The following is a 23,131-nucleotide window of genomic DNA, read 5'->3' on the forward strand; positions in this document are numbered from 1 at the left end:
TGAGAGCTCCTATATCCCTGACTGAGAGCTCCTATATCCCTGACTGAGAGCTCCTATATCCCTGACTGAGAGCTCCTAAATCCCTGACTGAGAGCTCCTATATCCTATAGGCTACAGTGGGAGAGAGAAGAGGAGGAGAGAGAAGAGTGGAGGAGAGAGAAGAGGAGGAGAGAGAAGAGAGTAGGACAGGAGGAGAGAGGAGGATAGGAGGAGAGAGGGGAGAGGAGGAGAGAGGGGAGGAGACATACATACGTTGCAGTACGGTTACGGGTTAGAGAAGAGAGGGGAGATGAGAGAGGAGGAGGAGGAGAGAGGAGAGGGAAGAAGACACCCAGGTGGTTGAAGTTGCAGTAAGGTTAGGGTTAGAGAGAGAGAGAAGGAGCAATACCTAGGTGGTTGAGGTTGCAGTAGGGTTAGAGTTAGAGGAGAGGAGAGGAGAGAGAGAGAGAAGTTGAGAGGGGAGTGGAGGAGTGACGGGAGAGAAGGAGGAGGAGTGAGAAGAGAGAAGAGAGGAGGAGTGAGGGGAGAGGAGGAGACATACCCAGGTGTTTGAGGTTGCAGTAGGGTTAGGGTTAGAGAGAGGGGAGAGGAGGAGAGAGGAGTAGAAAGGGGAGAGGAGGAGGAGGAGAGAGGAGAGGAGAGGAGAGGAGGAGACATACCCAGGTGGTTGAGGTTGCAGTAGGGTTAGGGTTAGAGAGAGAGGAGAGGAGGAGAAAGGGAGGAGGAGAGAGAAGGAGAGAGGAGAGAGAAGGAGAGAGAGGAGAGGAGGAGAGAGGAGGAGCCATAACCAGGTGGTTGAGGTTGCAGTAGGGTTAGGGTTAGAGAGAGAGGAGAGGAGGAGCAAGGGAAGAGGAGGAGGAGGATAGAGGAGAGAGGAGGAGAAAGGGGAGAGGAGGAGGAGGAGAAGAGAGGAGAGAGGAGGAGACATACCCAGGTGGTTGAGGTTGCAGTAGAGTTAGGGTTAGAGAGAGGGGAGAGGAGGAGAAATGGGAGAGGAGGAGGATGAGGAAAGAGGAGGAGAGAGGAGAGGAGGAGAGAGAGGAGAGGAGGAGAGAGGAGGAGCCATACCCAGGTGGTTGAGGTTGCAGTAGGGTTCAGGTTAGAGAGAGAGGAGAGGAGGAGCGAGGGGTTAGGAGGAGAGTGGAGGAGCCATACCCAGGTGGTTGAGGTTGCAGTAGGATTAGAGAGAGAGGAGAGGAGGAGAGAGGAGGAGAGAAGAGGAGACATACCCAGGTGGTTGAGGTTGCAGTAGGGTTAGGGTTAGAGAGAGAGGAGAGGAGGAGTGAGGGGTTAGGAGGAGACATACACAGGTGGTTGAGGTTGCAGTAGGGTTAGAGAGAGAGAGAGGAGGAGAGAGGAGGAGAAAGGGGAGAGGAGGAGGAGGAGAGAGGAGGAGACATACCCAGGTGGTTGAGGTTGCAGTAGGATTAGGGTTAGAGAGAGAGGAGAGGAGGAGAGAGGAGGAGCGAGGGGTTAGGAGGAGAGAGGAGGAGAGAGGAGGAGACATACCCAGGTGGTTGAGGTTGCAGTAGGGTTGGAGAGAGAGGAGAGGAGAGGAGGAGAGAGGAGGAGAAAGGGGAGAGGAGGAGAGAGGGGGAGACATACCCAGGTGGTTGAGGTTGCAGTAGGGTTAGAGAGAGAGGAGAGAGGAGAGGAGGAGAGAGGAGGAGTGAGGGGTTAGGAGGAGAGAGGAGGAGAGAGGAGAGGAGGAGACATACCCAGGTGGTTGAGGTTGCAGTAGGCTCTCCACTCTGATCCATTCCTGACTCCTTTCAGGGAGCTGGACTGATGAAGGAAACACACTGTATTAACATTAGGGCTGATTCAAATCTAAGACAAAAATGTACTGAACATACAAGATAGAATAGAGATATATGCAGGTATTGATATATAATGGTAAATAGATATGATGGCATATTTCGATATATATAATGGAATATATATGATATATAAGATATATGGTATATGGTATATATAGAGATATGGTATATATAGATATATGGTATATGGTATATATAGAGATATGGTATATGGTATATATAGAGATATGGTATATATAGAGATATGGTATATATAGAGATATGGTATATATAGAGATATGGTATATATAGAGATATGGTATATATAGATATATGGTATATATAGAGATATGGTATATATAGAGATATGGTATATATAGAGATATGGTATATATAGATATATGGTATATATAGAGATATGGTATATATAGAGATATGGTATATGGTATATATAGATATATGGTATATATAGAGATATGGTATATATAGAGATATGGTATATATAGAGATATGGTATATGGTATATATAGAGATATGGTATATGGTATATATAGAGATATGGTATATATAGATATATGGTATATGGTATATATAGAGATATGGTATATATAGATATATGGTATATATAGATATATGGTATATATAGAGATATGGTATATATAGAGATATGGTATATATAGAGATATGGTATATGGTATATATAGATATATGGTATATGGTATATATAGAGATATGGTATATATAGATATATGGTATATGGTAAATATAGAGATATGGTATATGGTATATATAGAGATATGGTATATATAGATATATGGTATATGGTATATATAGAGATATGGTATATATAGAGATATGGTATATATAGATATATGGTATATATAGAGATATGGTATATATAGAGATATGGTATATATAGATATATGGTATATATAGAGATATGGTATATATAGAGATATGGTATATATAGAGATATGGTATATGGTATATATAGATATATGGTATATATAGAGATATGGTATATATAGAGATATGGTATATGGTATATATAGATATATGGTATATATAGAGATATGGTATATATAGATATATGGTATATATAGATATATGGTATATATAGAGATATGGTATATATAGATATATGGTATATATAGAGATATGGTATATATAGATATATGGTATATATAGAGATATGGTATATATAGAGATATGGTATATATAGATATATGGTATATGGTATATATAGAGATATGGTATATATAGAGATATGGTATATATAGAGATATGGTATATATAGAGATATGGTATATGGTATATATAGAGATATGGTATATATAGAGATATGGTATATATAGAGATATGGTATATATAGAGATATGGTATATATAGATATATGGTATATATAGATATATGGTATATATAGAGATATGGTATATATAGAGATATGGTATATATAGAGATATGGTATATATAGAGATATGGTATATATAGAGATATGGTATATATAGAGATATGGTATATATAGAGATATGGTATATGGTATATATAGAGATATGGTATATGGTATATATAGAGATATGGTATATATAGAGATATGGTATATATAGAGATATGGTATATGGTATATATAGAGATATGGTATATATAGAGATATGGTATATATAGAGATATGGTATATATAGAGATATGGTATATGGTATATATAGAGATATGGTATATATAGAGATATGGTATATATAGAGATATGGTATATATAGAGATATGGTATATGGTATATATAGAGATATGGTATATATAGAGATATGGTATATATAGAGATATGGTATATATAGAGATATGGTATATATAGAGATATGGTATATATAGAGATATGGTATATATAGAGATATGGTATATATAGAGATATGGTATATATTGATATATGGTATATATAGAGATATGGTATATATAGATATATGGTATATATAGAGATATGGTATATATAGAGATATGGTATATATAGAGATATGGTATATATAGATATATGGTATATATAGAGATATGGTATATATAGAGATATGGTATATATAGAGATATGGTATATATAGAGATATGGTATATATAGAGATATGGTATATATAGATATATGGTATATATAGAGATATGGTATATATAGATATATGGTATATATAGAGATATGGTATATATAGAGATATGGTATATGGTATATATAGAGATATGGTTTATATAGAGATATGGTATATGGTATATATAGAGATATGGTATATATAGAGATATGGTATATATAGAGATATGGTATATATTGATATATGGTATATATAATATGGTATGTATGGTATATATAATATGGTATGTATGGTATATATAATATGGTAGGTATGGTATATAATATGGTATGGTATATATAGATATATGGTATATGGTATATATAGAGATATGGTATATGGTATATATAGAGATATGGTATATATAGAGATATGGTATATATAGAGATATGGTATATATAGAGATATGGTATATATAGAGATATGGTATATGGTATATATAGATATATGGTATATGGTATATATAGAGATATGGTATATATAGAGATATGGTATATATTGATATATGGTATATATAGAGATATGGTATATATAGAGATATGGTATATATAGAGATATGGTATATATAGAGATATGGTATATATTGATATATGGTATATATAGAGATATGGTATATATAGAGATATGGTATATATAGAGATATGGTATATATAGAGATATGGTATATATAGATATATGGTATATATAGAGATATGGTATATATAGATATATGGTATATATAGAGATATGGTATATATAGATATATGGTATATATAGAGATATGGTATATATAGAGATATGGTATATGGTATATATAGAGATATGGTATATATAGAGATATGGTATATATAGAGATATGGTATATATTGATATATGGTATATATAGAGATATGGTATATATAGATATATGGTATATATAGAGATATGGTATATATAGAGATATGGTATATATAGAGATATGGTATATATAGAGATATGGTATATATAGAGATATGGTATATATAGAGATATGGTATATGGTATATATAGAGATATGGTATATATAGAGATATGGTATATATAGAGATATGGTATATATAGAGATATGGTATATATTGATATATGGTATATATAGAGATATGGTATATATAGAGATATGGTATATATAGAGATATGGTATATATAGAGATATGGTATATATAGAGATATGGTATATATAGAGATATGGTATATATAGATATATGGTATATATAGAGATATGGTATATATAGAGATATGGTATATGGTATATATAGAGATATGGTATATATAGAGATATGGTATATATAGAGATATGGTATATATAGAGATATGGTATATATAGAGATATGGTATATGGTATATATAGAGATATGGTATATATAGAGATATGGTATATATAGAGATATGGTATATATAGAGATATGGTATATATAGAGATATGGTATATGGTATATATAGAGATATGGTATATATAGAGATATGGTATATGGTATATATAGAGATATGGTATATATAGAGATATGGTATATATAGAGATATGGTATATATAGAGATATGGTATATATAGAGATATGGTATATGGTATATATAGAGATATGGTATATATAGAGATATGGTATATATAGAGATATGGTATATATAGAGATATGGTATATATAGAGATATGGTATATATAGATATATGGTATATATAGAGATATGGTATATATAGAGATATGGTATATATAGAGATATGGTATATATAGAGATATGGTATATATAGAGATATGGTATATGGTATATATAGAGATATGGTATATATAGAGATATGGTATATGGTATATATAGAGATATGGTATATATAGAGATATGGTATATATAGATATATGGTATATGGTATATATAGAGATATGGTATATATAGAGATATGGTATATATAGAGATATGGTATATATAGATATATGGTATATATTGATATATGGTATATATAGAGATATGGTATATATAGATATATGGTATATATAGAGATATGGTATATATAGAGATATGGTATATATAGAGATATGGTATATATAGAGATATGGTATATATAGAGATATGGTATATATAGAGATATGGTATATATAGAGATATGGTATATATAGAGATATGGTATATATAGAGATATGGTATATATAGAGATATGGTATATATAGAGATATGGTATATATAGAGATATGGTATATGGTATATATAGAGATATGGTATATATAGAGATATGGTATATATAGAGATATGGTATATATAGATATATGGTATATATAGATATATGGTATATATAGAGATATGGTATATATAGAGATATGGTATATATAGAGATATGGTATATATAGAGATATGGTATATATAGAGATATGGTATATATAGAGATATGGTATATATAGAGATATGGTATATGGTATATATAGAGATATGGTATATATAGAGATATGGTATATATAGAGATATGGTATATATAGATATATGGTATATATAGAGATATGGTATATATAGATATATGGTATATGGTATATATAGATATATGGTATATATAGAGATATGGTATATATAGAGATATGGTATATATAGAGATATGGTATATATAGATATATGGTATATATAGAGATATGGTATATATAGATATATGGTATATATAGAGATATGGTATATATAGAGATATGGTATATATAGAGATATGGTATATATAGATATATGGTATATGGTATATATAGAGATATGGTATATATAGATATATGGTATATATAGAGATATGGTATATATAGATATATGGTATATATAGAGATATGGTATATATAGAGATATGGTATATATAGAGATATGGTATATATAGATATATGGTATATGGTATATATAGAGATATGGTATATATAGATATATGGTATATATAGAGATATGGTATATATAGATATATGGTATATATAGAGATATGGTATATATAGATATATGGTATATATAGAGATATGGTATATGGTATATATAGAGATATGGTATATATAGAGATATGGTATATATAGAGATATGGTATATATAGATATATGGTATATATAGATATATGGTATATATAGAGATATGGTATATATAGAGATATGGTATATATAGAGATATGGTATATATAGAGATATGGTATATATAGAGATATGGTATATATAGAGATATGGTATATATAGAGATATGGTATATGGTATATATAGAGATATGGTATATATAGAGATATGGTATATATAGAGATATGGTATATATAGATATATGGTATATATAGAGATATGGTATATATAGATATATGGTATATGGTATATATAGATATATGGTATATATAGAGATATGGTATATATAGAGATATGGTATATATAGAGATATGGTATATATAGATATATGGTATATATAGAGATATGGTATATATAGATATATGGTATATATAGAGATATGGTATATATAGAGATATGGTATATATAGAGATATGGTATATATAGATATATGGTATATGGTATATATAGAGATATGGTATATGGTATATATAGAGATATGGTATATATAGAGATATGGTATATATAGAGATATGGTATATATAGAGATATGGTATATATAGAGATATGGTATATATAGATATATGGTATATGGTATATATAGAGATATGGTATATATAGAGATATGGTATATATAGAGATATGGTATATATAGAGATATGGTATATATAGAGATATGGTATATATAGAGATATGGTATATATAGAGATATGGTATATATAGAGATATGGTATATATAGAGATATGGTATATATAGAGATATGGTATATATAGAGATATGGTATATATAGAGATATGGTATATATAGAGATATGGTATATATAGAGATATGGTATATATAGAGATATGGTATATATAGAGATATGGTATATATAGAGATATGGTATATATAGAGATATGGTATATGGTATATATAGAGATATGGTATATATAGAGATATGGTATATATAGAGATATGGTATATATAGAGATATGGTATATGGTATATATAGAGATATGGTATATATAGAGATATGGTATATATAGAGATATGGTATATATAGATATATGGTATATATAGAGATATGGTATATATAGAGATATGGTATATATAGAGATATGGTATATATAGAGATATGGTATATATAGAGATATGGTATATATAGAGATATGGTATATGGTATATATAGAGATATGGTATATATAGAGATATGGTATATGGTATATATAGAGATATGGTATATATAGAGATATGGTATATATAGAGATATGGTATATATAGAGATATGGTATATATAGAGATATGGTATATATAGATATATGGTATATATAGAGATATGGTATATATAGAGATATGGTATATATAGAGATATGGTATATATAGATATATGGTATATATAGATATATGGTATATGGTATATATAGAGATATGGTATATATAGAGATATGGTATATATAGAGATATGGTATATATAGATATATGGTATATATAGATATATGGTATATATAGAGATATGGTATATATAGAGATATGGTATATATAGAGATATGGTATATATAGAGATATGGTATATATAGATATATGGTATATATAGATATATGGCGGTATTTGTAGATATTTGATATATTGATATATGATGGTATATAGGTATACATAGATATGATGGTATATAGATATGAGGGTATATAGGTATACATAGATATGATGGTATATAGGTATACATAGATATGATGGTATATAGGTATACATAGATATGATGGTATATAGATATGATGGTATATAGGTATGATGGTAAATAGGTATACATAGATATGATGGTATATAGATATGATGGTATACATAGATATGATGGTATATAAATATGATGGTATATAGGTATACATAGATATGATGGTATATAAATATGATGGTATACATAGATATGATGGTATGATGGTAAATAGGTATACATAGAGATGATGGTATATAAATATGATGGTATACATAGATATGATGGTATACATAGATATGATGGTAAATATGTATACATAGATATGATGGTATATAAATATGATGGTATATAGGTATACATAGATATGATGGTTATAATTATTATTATAGATTATATAAATATTATGGTATATAGGTATACATAGATATGATGGTTATTATTATTATTATAGATTAAATATATATGATGGTATATAGGTATACATAGATATGATGGTATATAGATATTATGGTATATAGATATGATGATATATAAATATGATGGTATATAGGTATACATAGATATGATATACATAGATATGATGGTTATTATTATTATTATAGATTATATATATATGATGGTATATAGGTATACATAGATATGATGGTATATATAGATATATGATGGTATATACATAGATATGATGGTATATATAGATATATTATGGTATATATAGAGATATGATGGACATATATATATATATATATATATAGATATGCTGGTATAGATAGACATATGATATATGATGGTGTATATTGATATGAAGTTATATATAGATATATAATGGTATGTATAGATGGTATATAGATATACAATGGTATTAATAGATATATAGATATAATAGATATATGATGATATATAAAGATATATGGTATATAGAGATATGAGGGAGATATAAATAGATATATGATGGTATAGATATAGATATGACGGTATAGAGATATGATGGTATATATAGAGATATGATGGTATAGTTTGACATATGATATATGATGGTATATATAGATATATAAGGGTATATATAGAGATATGATGATATTGCTAGATATGATGGTATTGATAGCATAGAGATATGATGGTATATGATGGTATATGATGGTTATTATAGATATATAATGGTATGTATATGGTATATATATATATATATATAGAGTATGGTATATAAGCATGATGGTATATATAGATATGATGGTATATATATATATATATGATGGTATATAGGTATAGGTATGGTGGTATATACAGATATGATGGTATATATAGAGATATGATAGTATTTATAGGTATATGATGGTATATATATGTATGATGGTATATATAGGTATAAATAGACATGATGGTATATATAGGTATATGATGGTATATATAGGTATGATGGTATATATAGGTATATGATGGTATATATAGGTATGATGGTATATATAGGTATATGATGGTATATATAGGTATGATGGTATATATAGGTATATGATGGTATATATAGGTATATGATGGTATATATAGGTATGATGGTATATATAGGTATATGTTGGTATATATAGGTATAAATATATATGTTGGTATATATAGAGATATGATGATATATATAGGTATATGATGGTACATATATATATGATGGTATTTATAGCTATAAATAGATATGATGGTATATATAGATATTATGGTATATATAGGTATGATGGTATTTATAGCTATAAATAGATATGATGGTATATATAGATATTATGGTATATATAGGTATGATGGTATTTATAGGTATATGATGGTATATATAAGTATAAATAGATATATGATGGTATATATAGATATATGATGGTATATATTGATATATGATGGTATATATAGATATATGATGGTATATATTGATATATGATGGTATATATAGATATATGATATACAGTGGCTTGCGAAAGTATTCACCCTGTGGCATTTTTCCTATTTTGTTGCCTTACAACCTGGAATTAAAATTGTTTTTTGGAAGGGTTTGTATCAATTGATTTACACAACATGCCTACCACTTTGAAGATGCAACATATTTTTTATTGTGAAACAAACAAGAAATAAGACAAAAAAAAAACTATTCACCCTCCCAAAGTCAATAGCGTGCCCAAAGTAAACTGACTGTTACTCAGGCCCAGAAGCTAGGAGAGCTAATTGGTAGATTTGGATACAAAAAAAACACTCTAACGTTTCTAAAACTGTTACAATAATGTCTGTGAGTATAACAGAACTGAAATGGCAGGCAAGACCCCGAGGACAAACCCCCCCCCCCCCCAAAAAAAATCTGCCTACCACTGTTTTCAATGGCTGGCACTTTTATTATTTGCAGTTCCTAGGGCTTCCACTAGATGTCAACAGTCTTTAGAAAGAGGTTCAGGCTGGTTTCTTTTTTAAATGAGGGAGAAGTTGTAGTTTTTCTAAGTGGCTCCCATTTTGGCTGTAGTGTTTCCATGCGCATGGACGAGAGAGAACGCGTTCTTTTTGTTTGTTTGAAATTGTATTGTTTATTTGCGTATTAGGGTAGCTAAGGTTGGATTATAAATGTTGATTGACTTGTTTGGATAAGTTTATTGGTAAAGCATGAGATTCATTTTGTATGCATTTTGATGGAGGGAAACTGGGTGGATTATTGACTGAAGCGCGCCAGCTAAACTGAGTTTCTATGGATATAAAGAAGGACTTTATCGAACGAAAGGACCATTTGTAATGTAACTGAGACCTTTTGGAATACCAACAGTATGTCTCTATAAGCTTGGCACATCTAGCCACTCGGATTTTTGCCTATTCTTCAAGGCAAAAAAAATTCAGCACCTTCAAGTTGGATGGGTTCCGCTGGTGTACAGCAATCTTTAAGTCATACCACAGATACTCAATCCCAGTCTCAAATCTCTGGAAGACTGAAACAGGTTTCCCTCAAGAATTTCCCTGAATTTAGCGGCACTTATCATTCCTTCAATTCCGACCTGTTCCCAGTTTCCCTGCCGATGAAAAACATCCCCACAGCATGATGCTGCCACCACCATGCTTCACTGTGGGGATGGTGTTCTCGGGGTGATTAGAGGTGTTGGGTTTGTGCCAGAAATAGCATTTTCCATGATGGCCAAAAAGCTACATTTTAGTCTCATCTGACCAGAGTACCTCCTTCCATATGTTTGTAGAGTCTCCCACATGCCTTTTGGCGAACACCAAACTTGTTTGCTTATTTTTTTCTTTAAGCAATAGCTTTTTTTCTGATCACTCTTCCACAAAGCCCAGCTCTGTGGAGTGTACGGCTTAAAGTGGTCTTATGGACAGATACTCCAATCTCCGTTGTGGAGCTTTGCAGCTCCTTCAGGGTTATCTTTGTTGCCTCTCTGATTAATGCCCTCCTTGCCTGGTCCGTGAGTTTTGGTGGGCGGCCCTCTCTCTGCAGGTTTGTCCATTTTTTTTAATAAGGGATTTAATGTTGCTCTGTGGGATGTTCAAAGTTTCAGATATTTTTTTATAACCCAACCCTGATCTGTACTTCTCCATAACTTTGTCCCTGACCTGTTTGGAGAGCTCCTTGGTCTTCATGGTGCCGCTTGCTTGGTGGTGCCCCTTGTTTAGTGGTGTTGCAGACTCTGGGGCCTTTCAGAACAGAGAATGAGATCATGTGACAGATCATGTGACACTTAGACTGCACACAGGTGGACTTTATTTAACTAATTATGTGACTTCTGATGGTAATTGGTTGCACCAGATCTTATTTAGGGGCTTCATAGCAAAGGGGGTGAATACATATGCACGCACCACTTTTCAATTTTAGATTTTCATTTCACTTCACTAATTTGGAATAGTTTGTTTATGTCCATTACATGAAATCCAAATAAAAATCCATCTGAATTACAGGTTGTTATGCAACAAAATCCACCAAGGGGGATGAATACTTTTGCAAAACACTGTATGTAGAGATATGATGGTGTTCCGTTGAGCATCTGTATTCCATTTTGTATGCATGATTCAAACCACTTTTATCATTTGAGTGAGTGTGTGTGTTACCGCGACAGTGAACGTGCTATCCAGGTTGGTGGTGATAGTTGAGGCCAGGCTATACTGAGGTACAGACACGGTGTGATAGGAGGGGTTGGAGATACAGCTTCCTGATAAGCTGCTACCACTCTGGGTTAGAGTCTGGGACACATCCAGGGTGGAGGGACGCATGGCTACCGTACTGCCACACTCTGAGAGACAGAGAGACAGAGAGAGAGAGAGAGAGAGAGAGTTTACTTCAGTGCTCCCAATGGACCACATAATTACTACAACTTTTTTAGGGTTCTTATCTGTAGATTAAATGGATCAGGGTAGCTTACCAGAGAGAGAGAGAGAGAGAGTGGTCAGTGCTGATGATTCTGAGTGCAGGTGTGTAGGGTTTGGGATCAGGGTTAGGATTAGAGTTAGGGGTTAGGGTTAGAGTTAGGATTAGAGTTAGGGTTAGAGATCAGGGTTAGAGTTAGGGGTTAGGGTTAGAGTTAGGGGTCAGGGTTAGAGTTAGGGGTCAGGGTCAGAGTTAGGGGTTAGGGTTAGAGTTAGGGGTCAGGGTTAGAGTTAGGGGTCAGGGTTGGGGTTAGGGTTAGAGTTAGGGGTCAGGGTTAGGGTTAGAGTTAGGGGTCAGGGTTAGAGTTAGGGGTCAGTGTTAGAGTTAGGGGTCAGGGTTAGAGTTAGTGGTCAGGGTTAAAGTTAGGGGTCTGAGTTAGGGGTCAGGGTCAGAGGTCAGAGTTAGGGGTCAGGGTTAGGGGCAGGGTCAGAGTTAGGGGTCAGGGTAAGAGTTAGTGGTCAGGGTCAGAGTTAGGGGTCAGGGTTAGAGTTAGGGGTCAGGGTCAGAGGTCAGAGTTAGGGGTCAGGGTCAGAGTTCGGGGCAGGGTCAGAGTTAGGGGTCAGGGTCAGAGTTAGTGGTCAGGGTTAGATTTAGGGGTCAGAGTTAGGGATCAGGATCAGAGGTCAGAGTTAGGGGTCAGGCTCAGAGTTAGGGGCAATGTCAGAGTTAGGGGTCAGGGTCAGAGTTATTGGTCAGGGTCGGAGTTAGTGGTCAGGGTCAGAATTAGGGTTTAGGTGTCAGGGTTAGGGTTAGGGGTCAGAGTTAGTGGTCAGGTGCAGGGGCAGAGTTAGGGGTCAGAGTTCGTGGTCAGGGTCAGAGTTAGGGGTCAGGGTCAGAATTAGGGTTAGGTGTCAGGGTTAGGGGTCAGGCCTAGAGTTAGGGGTCAGGGTTAGAGTTAGGGGTCAGAGTTAGGGGTTAGAGTTAGGGGTCAGGGTTAGGGGTCAGGGTTATGGGTCAGAGTTAGGGTTAGGGTTAGGGGTCAGAGTTAGGGGTCAGAGTTAGGGGTCAGGGTTAGGGGTCAGAGTTAAGGGGTTAGGGGTCAGAGTTAGGGGTAGGGTTAGGGGTCAGGGTTAGGGTTAGGGGTCAGGGTTAGAATTAGGGGTCAGAGTTAGGGTTAGCGTTAGAGGTCAGGGTTAGGGTTAGGGGTCAGGGTTAGAGTTTGAGTTAGGGTTAGAGACAGAGTCAATGCACCAGAATAGTCTGTGTGTGTTAGCCTCCGGCCAGGTGTACAGGGTCAGGAGTTAGGGTTATGGTCAAGGTAAGGGTTCAGGATTAGGGGTCAGGGGGTAGAGTCAGGGTTTAGGGTTAGGGGTCAGGGGTCAACTCACCAGAATAGTCGGTGTTTGTTATCCTCAGGCCAGGTGTACAGTGTTAGGAGTTAGGGTTATGGTCAGGGTAAGGGTTCAGGATTAGGGGTCAGGGGGTAGAGACAGGGGTTAGGGTTAGGGGTCAGGGGTCAACTCACCAGAATAGTCGGTGTGTCTTATCCTCAGGCCAGGTGTATATGGTTAGGGGTCAGGGGTCAGGGGTCAACTCACCAGAATAGTCGGTGTTTGTTATCCTCAGGCCAGGTGTACAGGGTTAGGAGTTAGGGTTATAGTCAGGGTAAGGGTTCAGGATTAGGGGTCAGGGGGTAGAGTCAGGGGTTAGGGGTCAGGGGTCAACTCACCAGAATAGTCGGTGTGTGTTATCCTCAGGCCAGGTGGATAGGGTTAGGGGTTAGGGGTCAGGGGTCAACTCACCAGAATAGTCGGTGTGTGTTATCCTCAGGCCAGGTGTATATGGTTAGGGGTTAGGGGTCAACTCGCCAGAATAGTCAGTGTTTGTTATCCTCAGGCCAGGTGTACAGGGTTAGGAGTTAGGGTTATGGTCAGGGTAAGGGTTCAGGATTAGGGGTCAGGGGTCAGGGGGTAGAGTCAGGGGTTAGGGTTAGGGGTCAGGGGTCAACTCACCAGAATAGTCGGTGTGTGTTATCCTCAGGCCAGGTGTATATGGTTAGGGGTCAGGGGTCAACTCACCAGAATAGTCGGTGTATGTTATCCTCAGGCCAGGTGTTTATGGTTAGGGGTCAGGGGTCAACTCACCAGAATAGTCGGTGTGTGTTATCCTCAGGCCAGGTGTTTATGGTTAAGGGTCAGGGGTCAACTCACCAGAATAGTCGGTGTTTGTTATCCTCAGGCCAGGTGTATATGCCACACTAGGCTGCATGTGGTGTCCCTTGTCCTTCTGTCTCTGTCGGAACCAGACAAACAGGCTGAGCATAGCCATCATGATGAGGAGGAGGAGGAAGATGATGCCCATCACAGCCCCAGCTGACTGGTGCTCTGAACCTCCCCGCGCTGGACTGATCTTAGTGTAAGGGTTCAACTCCTCCATCATCAGAGCAGCTGGGGAGAGGAACACACACACAGACAAGGGGGAGGTTATTAAGTGTGTTTGTTTGAGAGAGAAAGAGACAGAGACAGATAAAGCGATCCAGCTTGAAAGAGGGACAGAGAGACAGAGATAGAAAGACAGAGAGATTACCCAGCAAACCAAAATTGGTTCTGTGAATGTTCCCAGAACATTTGTTAGATCACAGCAAATGTTCTCACAACAACAACAAACTGTCCAGTTGTCCGGATGATTCAACAATGTTTCTTTTAGAAGAAGAAAAACATTCACCTGATGTTACAAGAACGTTCCCAGAACACATTTTGTCTGTTCTTTGAAGGTTCCCAGAACACATTTTGTCTGTTCTTTGAAGGTTCCCAGAACACATTTTGTCTGTTCTTTAAAGGTTCCCAGAACATGTAATTAGGTTGTGTCTGTTCTTTAAAGGTTCCCAGAACATGTAATTAGGTTGTGTTTGTCCTTTAAAGGTTCCCAGAACATGTAATTAGGTTGTGTTTGTTCTTTAAAGGTTCCCAGAACATGTAATTAGGTTGTGTTTGTTCTTTAAAGGTTCCCAAAACATGTAATTAGGTTGTGTTTGTCCTTTAAAGGTTCCCAAAACATGTAATTAGGTTGTGTTTGTCCTTTAAAGGTTCCCAGAACATGTAATTAGGTTGTGTTTGTCCTTTAAAGGTTCCCAGAATGTTTGATTAGGTTGTGTTTGTTCTTTAAAGGTTCCCAAAACATGTAATTAGGTTGTGTTTGTTCTTTAAAGGTTCCCAGAACATGTAATTAGGTTGTGTTTGTCCTTTAAAGGTTCCCAGAACATGTAATTAGGTTGTGTCTGTCCTTTAAAGGTTCCCAGAACATGTAATTAGGTTGTGTCTGTCCTTTAAAGGTTCCCAGAACATGTAATTAGGTTGTGTTTGTCCTTTAAAGGTTCCCAGAACATGTAATTAGGTTGTGTTTGTTCTTTAAAGGTTCCCAGAACATGTAATTAGGTTGTGTTTGTCCTTTAAAGGTTCCCAGAACATGTAATTAGGTTGTGTTTGTCCTTTAAAGGTTCCTAGATTGCTAGAGGTTCGTTCACCTGATGAGACAAGAATCTTCCCAGAACAAATTTGACACAACCTAATTACATGATCTGGGAAGATTCTTGTATCATCAGGTGAACGAACCTCTAGCAAGATGGCGCTGAAGAACATGGTAACCTTCCCTCGAGCTCCTACAAAAATGTGCAGGTTTATACCTGCACTGTTGGAGCTCGGAGACTGTAACCTGTGACCTGTGACTACATCGCCGACCCGGTGCACTGACTAATAAACTCATCTAAAATCAAAGGTTTTTTGTTGTTGTTGCAATAAATAGATTTGATAAAAAAAAACATTCTCTGAATGTTTTTAGGATGTTAATATCCTAATGTGAGATATATAAAATAAATTTAAAAAAACCCTAGCTAGAACTTAAAATGGGAATCTAATGTTCTGGGAATGTTCCAGGGTTTGCTGGGTAGTCCATTCTCCTCACCTTGGTCACAGCGGATGCCTTTGTATCCGATGCTGCAGTAACAGGTTCCAGTCACATAGTCACAGGTGGCGTTGTTCATACAGTCACACAGCTGCTGGCAGCCGTAGCCAAACGTACCAGGGGGACACTCTGAGAGGGGGAGAGGAACACAAAGAAATCCCTAAACAGTAGTGACAGAGCAGGAGAATGGGTAGTGCACTAGAATGGTAGAGCAGTATGGGCACTCACTCATTCACTGATACAGAGCACATGATGGAAGAAAGGTTACTCACTCATTAATTGACACAGAGCACATGATACAAGTAAGGGCACTCACTCATTCACTGACGCGGAGCACATGATGGAACTAAGGGCACTCACTCATTCACTGACACAGAGCACATGATGGAACTAAGGGCACTCACTCATTCACTGACACAGAGCACATGATGGAACTAAGGGCACTCACTCATTCACTGACACAGAGCACATGATGGAACTAAGGGCACTCACTCATTCACTGACACAGAGCACATGATGGAACTAAGGGCACTCACTCATTCACTGACACAGAGCACATGATGGAACTAAGGGCACTCACTCATTCACTGACACAGAGCACATGATGGAACTAAGGGCACTCACTCATTCACTGACACAGAGCACATGATGGAACTACTCAGCGAGCCGAGTTCTTTACCAAAGTTATTCTGAGATACAGGAGGAAACAGAGTAAGAGACTGATTGGTCAATTCATTTCCTGATGCATTCAGTTGCAATGGGGACCAGCACCAAAAGCCCCCTAAGAGATTAAGGAGACATGTATAAATGTTGTTCCACTCACTCTGTTCACAGCTGGTCCCAATGAAGCCGGTGAGACAGGCACACTGTCCTGTCATGTGATCACAGTTTCCGCCATTCTGACAGCGACACACCTCAGTACAGTCTCTACCATAGAACCCTAATGGACAACCTGGTGAGGGGAGTAAGAGGAGGGATGAGGGAGTGAGAGACGCAGATAGAGGGGGGAGTGAGTGATGGTGAGGGAGAGAGAGAGAGAAAGAGAAGGGTTAGGGAGGGAGTGAGTGAGTGAGGGAGAGACAGAGAGATAGCCAGACAGAGAAATAGTCAGACAGAGAGACAGACAGAGAGATAGTCAGCATCAGAGAGATAGTCAGCATCAGAGAGATAGTAAGACAGAGAGATAGTCAGCATCAGAGAGATAGTCAGACAAAGAGGTAGTCAGCATCAGTGAGATAGTCAGACAGAGAGACAGTCAGCATCAAAGAGGTAGTCAGCATCAGAGAGATAGTCAGCATCAGAGAGATAGTAAGACAGAGGTAGTCAGCATCAGTGAGATAGTCAGACAAAGAGGTAGTCAGCATCAGTGAGATAGTCAGAAAGAGAGATAGTCAGCATCAGAGAGATTGTCAGCATCAAAGAGGTTGTCAGCATCAGAGAGATAGTCAGCATCAGAGAGATAGTCAGCATCAGAGAGATAGACAGAAATTGAGAGATAGACAGAAATTGAGAGATAGTCAGACACAGATAAATAGTCAGACACAGATAAATAGTCAGACATAGAGACAGTCAGACAGATAGACAGAGAAAGTGGGGGAATTAGAGAGGGTAGAGATGAGGAAGAGAGAGGGTTGGAAAGTCAGACAGAGAGATAGTCAGCACCAGAGAGACAGGGAGATAGTCAGACAGTGAGATAGTCAGCATCAGATAAATAGTCAGACAGAGAGAGTCAGACATATAGATAGTCAGACAGAGAGATAGTCAGACAGACAGAGAGATAGTCAGCATCAGTGTGACTGATCCAACAAATCATAATGCTGGAAAAGAGCTCACTCATCATAATGCATCATACAACACTGGGTGAGATTCAACAGACATTAACATTGCTTCATTACACGTACCCGATAACCACCAAACCAGAGAGAACACCACCAAACCAGAGAGAACACCACCAAACCAGAGAGAACAACACCAAACCAGAGAGAACAACACCAAACCAGAGAGAACACCACCAAACCAGAGAGAACAACACCAAACCAGAGAGAACAACACCAAACCAGAGAAAACAACACCAAACCAGAGAGAACAACACCAAACCCCAGAGAACACCACCAAACCAGAGAGAACAACACCAAACTAGAGAACACCACAAACCAGAGAACAACACCAAACCAGAGAGAACAACACCAAACCAGAGAACAACACCAAACCAGAGAGAACAACACCAAACCAGAGAACACCAAGTCACAGAGAACATCACCAAACCCCAGAGAACAACACCAAACCCCAGAGAACACCACCAAATCACAGAGAACACCACCAAACCAGAGAACAACACCACCAAACCAGAGAGAACAACACCAAACCAGAGAGAACAACACCAAACCAGAGAGAACAACACCAAACCAGAGAGAACAACACCAAACCCCAGAGAACACCACCAAACCACAGAGAACACCACCAAACCAGAGAACAACACCACCAAACAAGAGAGAACAACACCAAACCAGAGAGAACAACACCAAACAAGAGAGAACAACACCAAACCAGAGAGAACAACACCAAACCAGAGAACACTAAACCCCAGAGAACACCACCAAACCACAGAGAACACCACCAAACCACAGAGAACACCACCAAACCAGAGAACAACACCACCAAACAAGAGAGAACAACACCAAACCAGAGAGAACAACACCAAACCAGAGAGAACAACACCAAACCCCAGAGAACAACACCAAACCACAGAGAACACCACCAAACCAGAGAGAACAACACCAAACCGGAGAGAACAACACCAAACCCCAGAGAACACCGCCAAACCCCAGAGAACAACACCAAAACCGGAGAGAACAACACCAAACCGGAGAGAAAAACACAAGTCACAAGGCACTGCAGCCCAGTAAAGACTGAACTATAATGGAGAGGGAACATGGTAGGCTGTGGCATCAACATCAGAGACAATGTTCACAGTGTATCAAATTCCTCATGAATAAAAGAAGAAATGCCTGTTTAAATATGTGACTGATGAGGCTCTTACAATGGCCTTAGTTTATTCAATGGTGCCTTCACAGTTATATCATATAATAGAACATGACATAATATACCATGTGTGACATACTAGTAAGACTAATATGCAATCTTTGTGCAATATTTTCATCCCACAGGATTACTATACTGTATACACACTGCAGTACCATTAGACTGCCAGTAGATGTCACTGTGTCTGTCTGCTGCAGTACCATCAGACTGCCAGTAGATGTCACTGTGTGTCTGTCTGCTGCAGTACCATTGGACTGCCAGTAGATGTCACTGTGTCTGTCTGAATCAGTACCGTTAGACTACCAGTAGACGTCTCGGTGTGTCTGTCTGCTGCAGTACCGTTGGAAGACCAGTAGATGCCACTGTGTGTCTGTGTGTGAGCTGACGGCTATGCTGTGTGCTATGAGACCTACACCAGGACTACACCTGCACTCACAAACTGACAGTGACATACAGCCAGGCAGAGACTCGGTCAACAGGACACACACATACACACACACACACGCTTCAAACACACACCCATCAGTCATAGGCCTTCCTGATTTTAACCAATACCAGACACCCTTAGTGTCTTATGTAAAGTGGGCTAAACACACTATGACAGACTACTTACTATGGTGGATAAAGTATATTATTTTTCATGGCATGAAGCTTTAAACCATCTGATTCCAGTCTTTGCCATTGAGTGATATATAACTCATGTGAGTTGTTTGAGTTAGAGAGATCAAGAGAGTAGTAAAGAGAGAGAGAAAATGGGAATAGAGAGAACGAGAGAGAGAGAGAGAGACAGAGAGAGAGAGAGAGAGAGAGAGAGAATGGGAATAGAGAGAACGAGAGAAAGGGAGAGAGAGAGAGAGAGAGAGAGAGAGAGAGAGAGAAAGAGAGATGGACCCACTGGTTGCCTTCTAGGTTAAAGAGCTGGTAGTTCCCATCCACTAAACTACCAGGTGTGACACAGGGAAGAGACTCAGGGGGTATGCTAATTTGATATAAAGCAGACCTATGTCACAGCTGGCTAGAAATTAATAAGGTAATAATCTCAACAGAAAATGTCCTCCTGTGTGCAATCCTGTGTGATCTGTCACATGATCTCAGTATGTATACACCTGTTCTGAAAGGTCCCAGACTCTGCAACACCACTAAGCAAGTGGTACTATGAAGTCCAAGAAGCTCTCCAAACAGGTCAGGGACAAAGTTGTGGAGAAGTACAGATCAGGGTTGGGTTATAAAAAAAATATCTGAAACTTTGAACATCCCACGGAGCACCATTAAAGAGAGGGCCGCCCACCAAAACTCACAGACCAGGCAAGAAGGGCATTAATCAGAGAGGAAACAAAGAGACCAAAGAGAACCCTGAAGGAGCTGCAAAGCTCCACAGCGGAGATTGGAGAATCTGTCCATAGGACCACTTTAAGCCGTACACTCCACAGGGCTTTACGGAAGGGTGGCCAGAAAAAAGCCATTGCTTAAAGTGTTCACCAAAAGGCATGTGGGAAACTCAAAGGGAACACTCCCTCCCATTCAGCTGAAAAGGTGGCGTGGGAAATTCAAAAAATATTTTTTATAAATATTTTACTTTCACACATTAACAAGTCCAATACAGCAAATGAAAAGATAAACATCTTGTTAATCTACCCATCGTGTCCGATTTTTAAAATGTTTTACAGGGAAAACACAACATATATTTATGTTAGATCACCACCAAATCCAAAAAAACACACAGCCATTTTTCACAGCCAAAGATAGTCACAAAAGCAGAAATATAGATAAAATGAATCACTAACCTTTGATTATCTTCATCAGATGACACTCATAGAGCATCATGTTATACATGTATTGTGTGTTTTGTTCGATAATGTGCATATATATATATATATTTTTATATATATATAAAAAAATCTCAGCGTTACGTGCAGTAATGTTTTGATTCCAAAACATCCGGTGATTTTGCAGAAATACTCACAATAAACATTGATAAAAGATGCAAGTGTTATTCACAGAATTAAAGATAAACGACTTCTCCTCTATGCAACCGCTGTGTCTGATTTCAAAAAAACTTTACGGAAAAATAATAATCTGAGAACAGCGCTCAGAACCCAAATTAGCCAAAGAAATAGCCGCAATTTTGGCATCAACAGAAGCTACAAAAACCACTATAAATATACACTTACCTTTGAATATCTTCATCAGAAGGCAGTTCCAGGAATCCCAGTTCGACAATAAATGACTGATTTGTTCCATAAAGTTCCATAAAGCCATTTAGCCACTTGTTGATCCAGCATTCCATCCTCAAAAAGCACGAGCAATTCCTCCAGAACAAACATTAATCAGCAATAAAGTTCCAACCGGAGAATTTCATTGTCTGAAGAAACGCATTGGAACGGAAGAACACTCTCTCGTGCCCCCGCGCAATGAGACCTAGGCTTTCTGCCAGACCACTCACTCAAAGAGCTATTATGAGCCCCTCCTTTATAGTAGAATCATACAACCAGAATCTAAAGATGGTGACATCTTGTGGAAGCCCTAGGAAGTGCTTGCACATCCATATCTAAAATGGACTTCAAATGGCACTGTTTTCAAAATTGAGTTCTCAATTCATGTTTGGATTTCTTCTCAGGTTTTCGTCTGCCATATGAGTTCTGTTATACTCACAGACATAATTCAAACAGTTTTAGAAACTTCAGAGTGTTTTCTATCCACCAGTAATAATATGCATATATTCCCATCTGGGAAAGAGTAGGAGGCAGTTTACTCTGGGCACACATTTCATCCAAAAGTGAAAATGCTGCCCCCTAGCCCAAACAGGAAAGAACAGAAAGAAATAAGCAAACACGTTTGGTGTTCGCCAAAAGGCATGTGGGAGACTCCCCAAACATATGGAAGAAGGTACTCTGGTCAGATAAGACTAAAATTGAGCTTTTTGGCCATCAAGGAAAATGCTATGTCTTGCGCAAATTCAACACCTCTCGTCACCCTGAGAACACCATCCGGTGTTTTTCATTGGCAGGGACTGGAAAACTGGTTAGAATTGAAGGAATGATGGATGGTGCTAAATACAGGGAAATTCTTGAGGGAAACCTGTTTCAGTCTTCCAGAGATTTGAGACTGGGACGGAGGTTCACCTTCCAGCAGGACAATGACCCTAGGCATACTGCTAAAGCAACACTCGAGTGGGAAACCTCTAGTCAAAGGCCAGACCT

At 37.0% G+C, this 23,131-nt stretch overlaps 1 protein-coding gene across 1 annotated transcript; it reads right to left on the bottom strand.

Annotated features, from left to right (window-relative positions):
- Positions 1 to 1,129: 1,129 nt before the first annotated feature.
- megf11 (multiple EGF-like-domains 11) lies at positions 1,130 to 15,511 on the bottom strand. Its single transcript, XM_090230827.1, has 3 exons — positions 15,140 to 15,511; positions 12,674 to 12,855; positions 1,130 to 1,785 (listed from the first exon to the last, which is right to left on the bottom strand). The coding sequence occupies exons 1-3, from the start codon at positions 15,366 to 15,368 to the stop codon at positions 1,678 to 1,680; spliced, it is 519 nt and encodes a 172-aa protein (XP_090086953.1). The 5' UTR covers positions 15,369 to 15,511; the 3' UTR covers positions 1,130 to 1,677.
- Positions 15,512 to 23,131: the final 7,620 nt, after the last annotated feature.

Source organism: Oncorhynchus mykiss, chromosome 4 (assembly GCF_057628025.1).
Source record: "Oncorhynchus mykiss isolate SJ-2025 chromosome 4, ASM5762802v1, whole genome shotgun sequence".
In the NCBI taxonomy this organism is placed as follows: domain Eukaryota; kingdom Metazoa; phylum Chordata; class Actinopteri; order Salmoniformes; family Salmonidae; genus Oncorhynchus; species Oncorhynchus mykiss.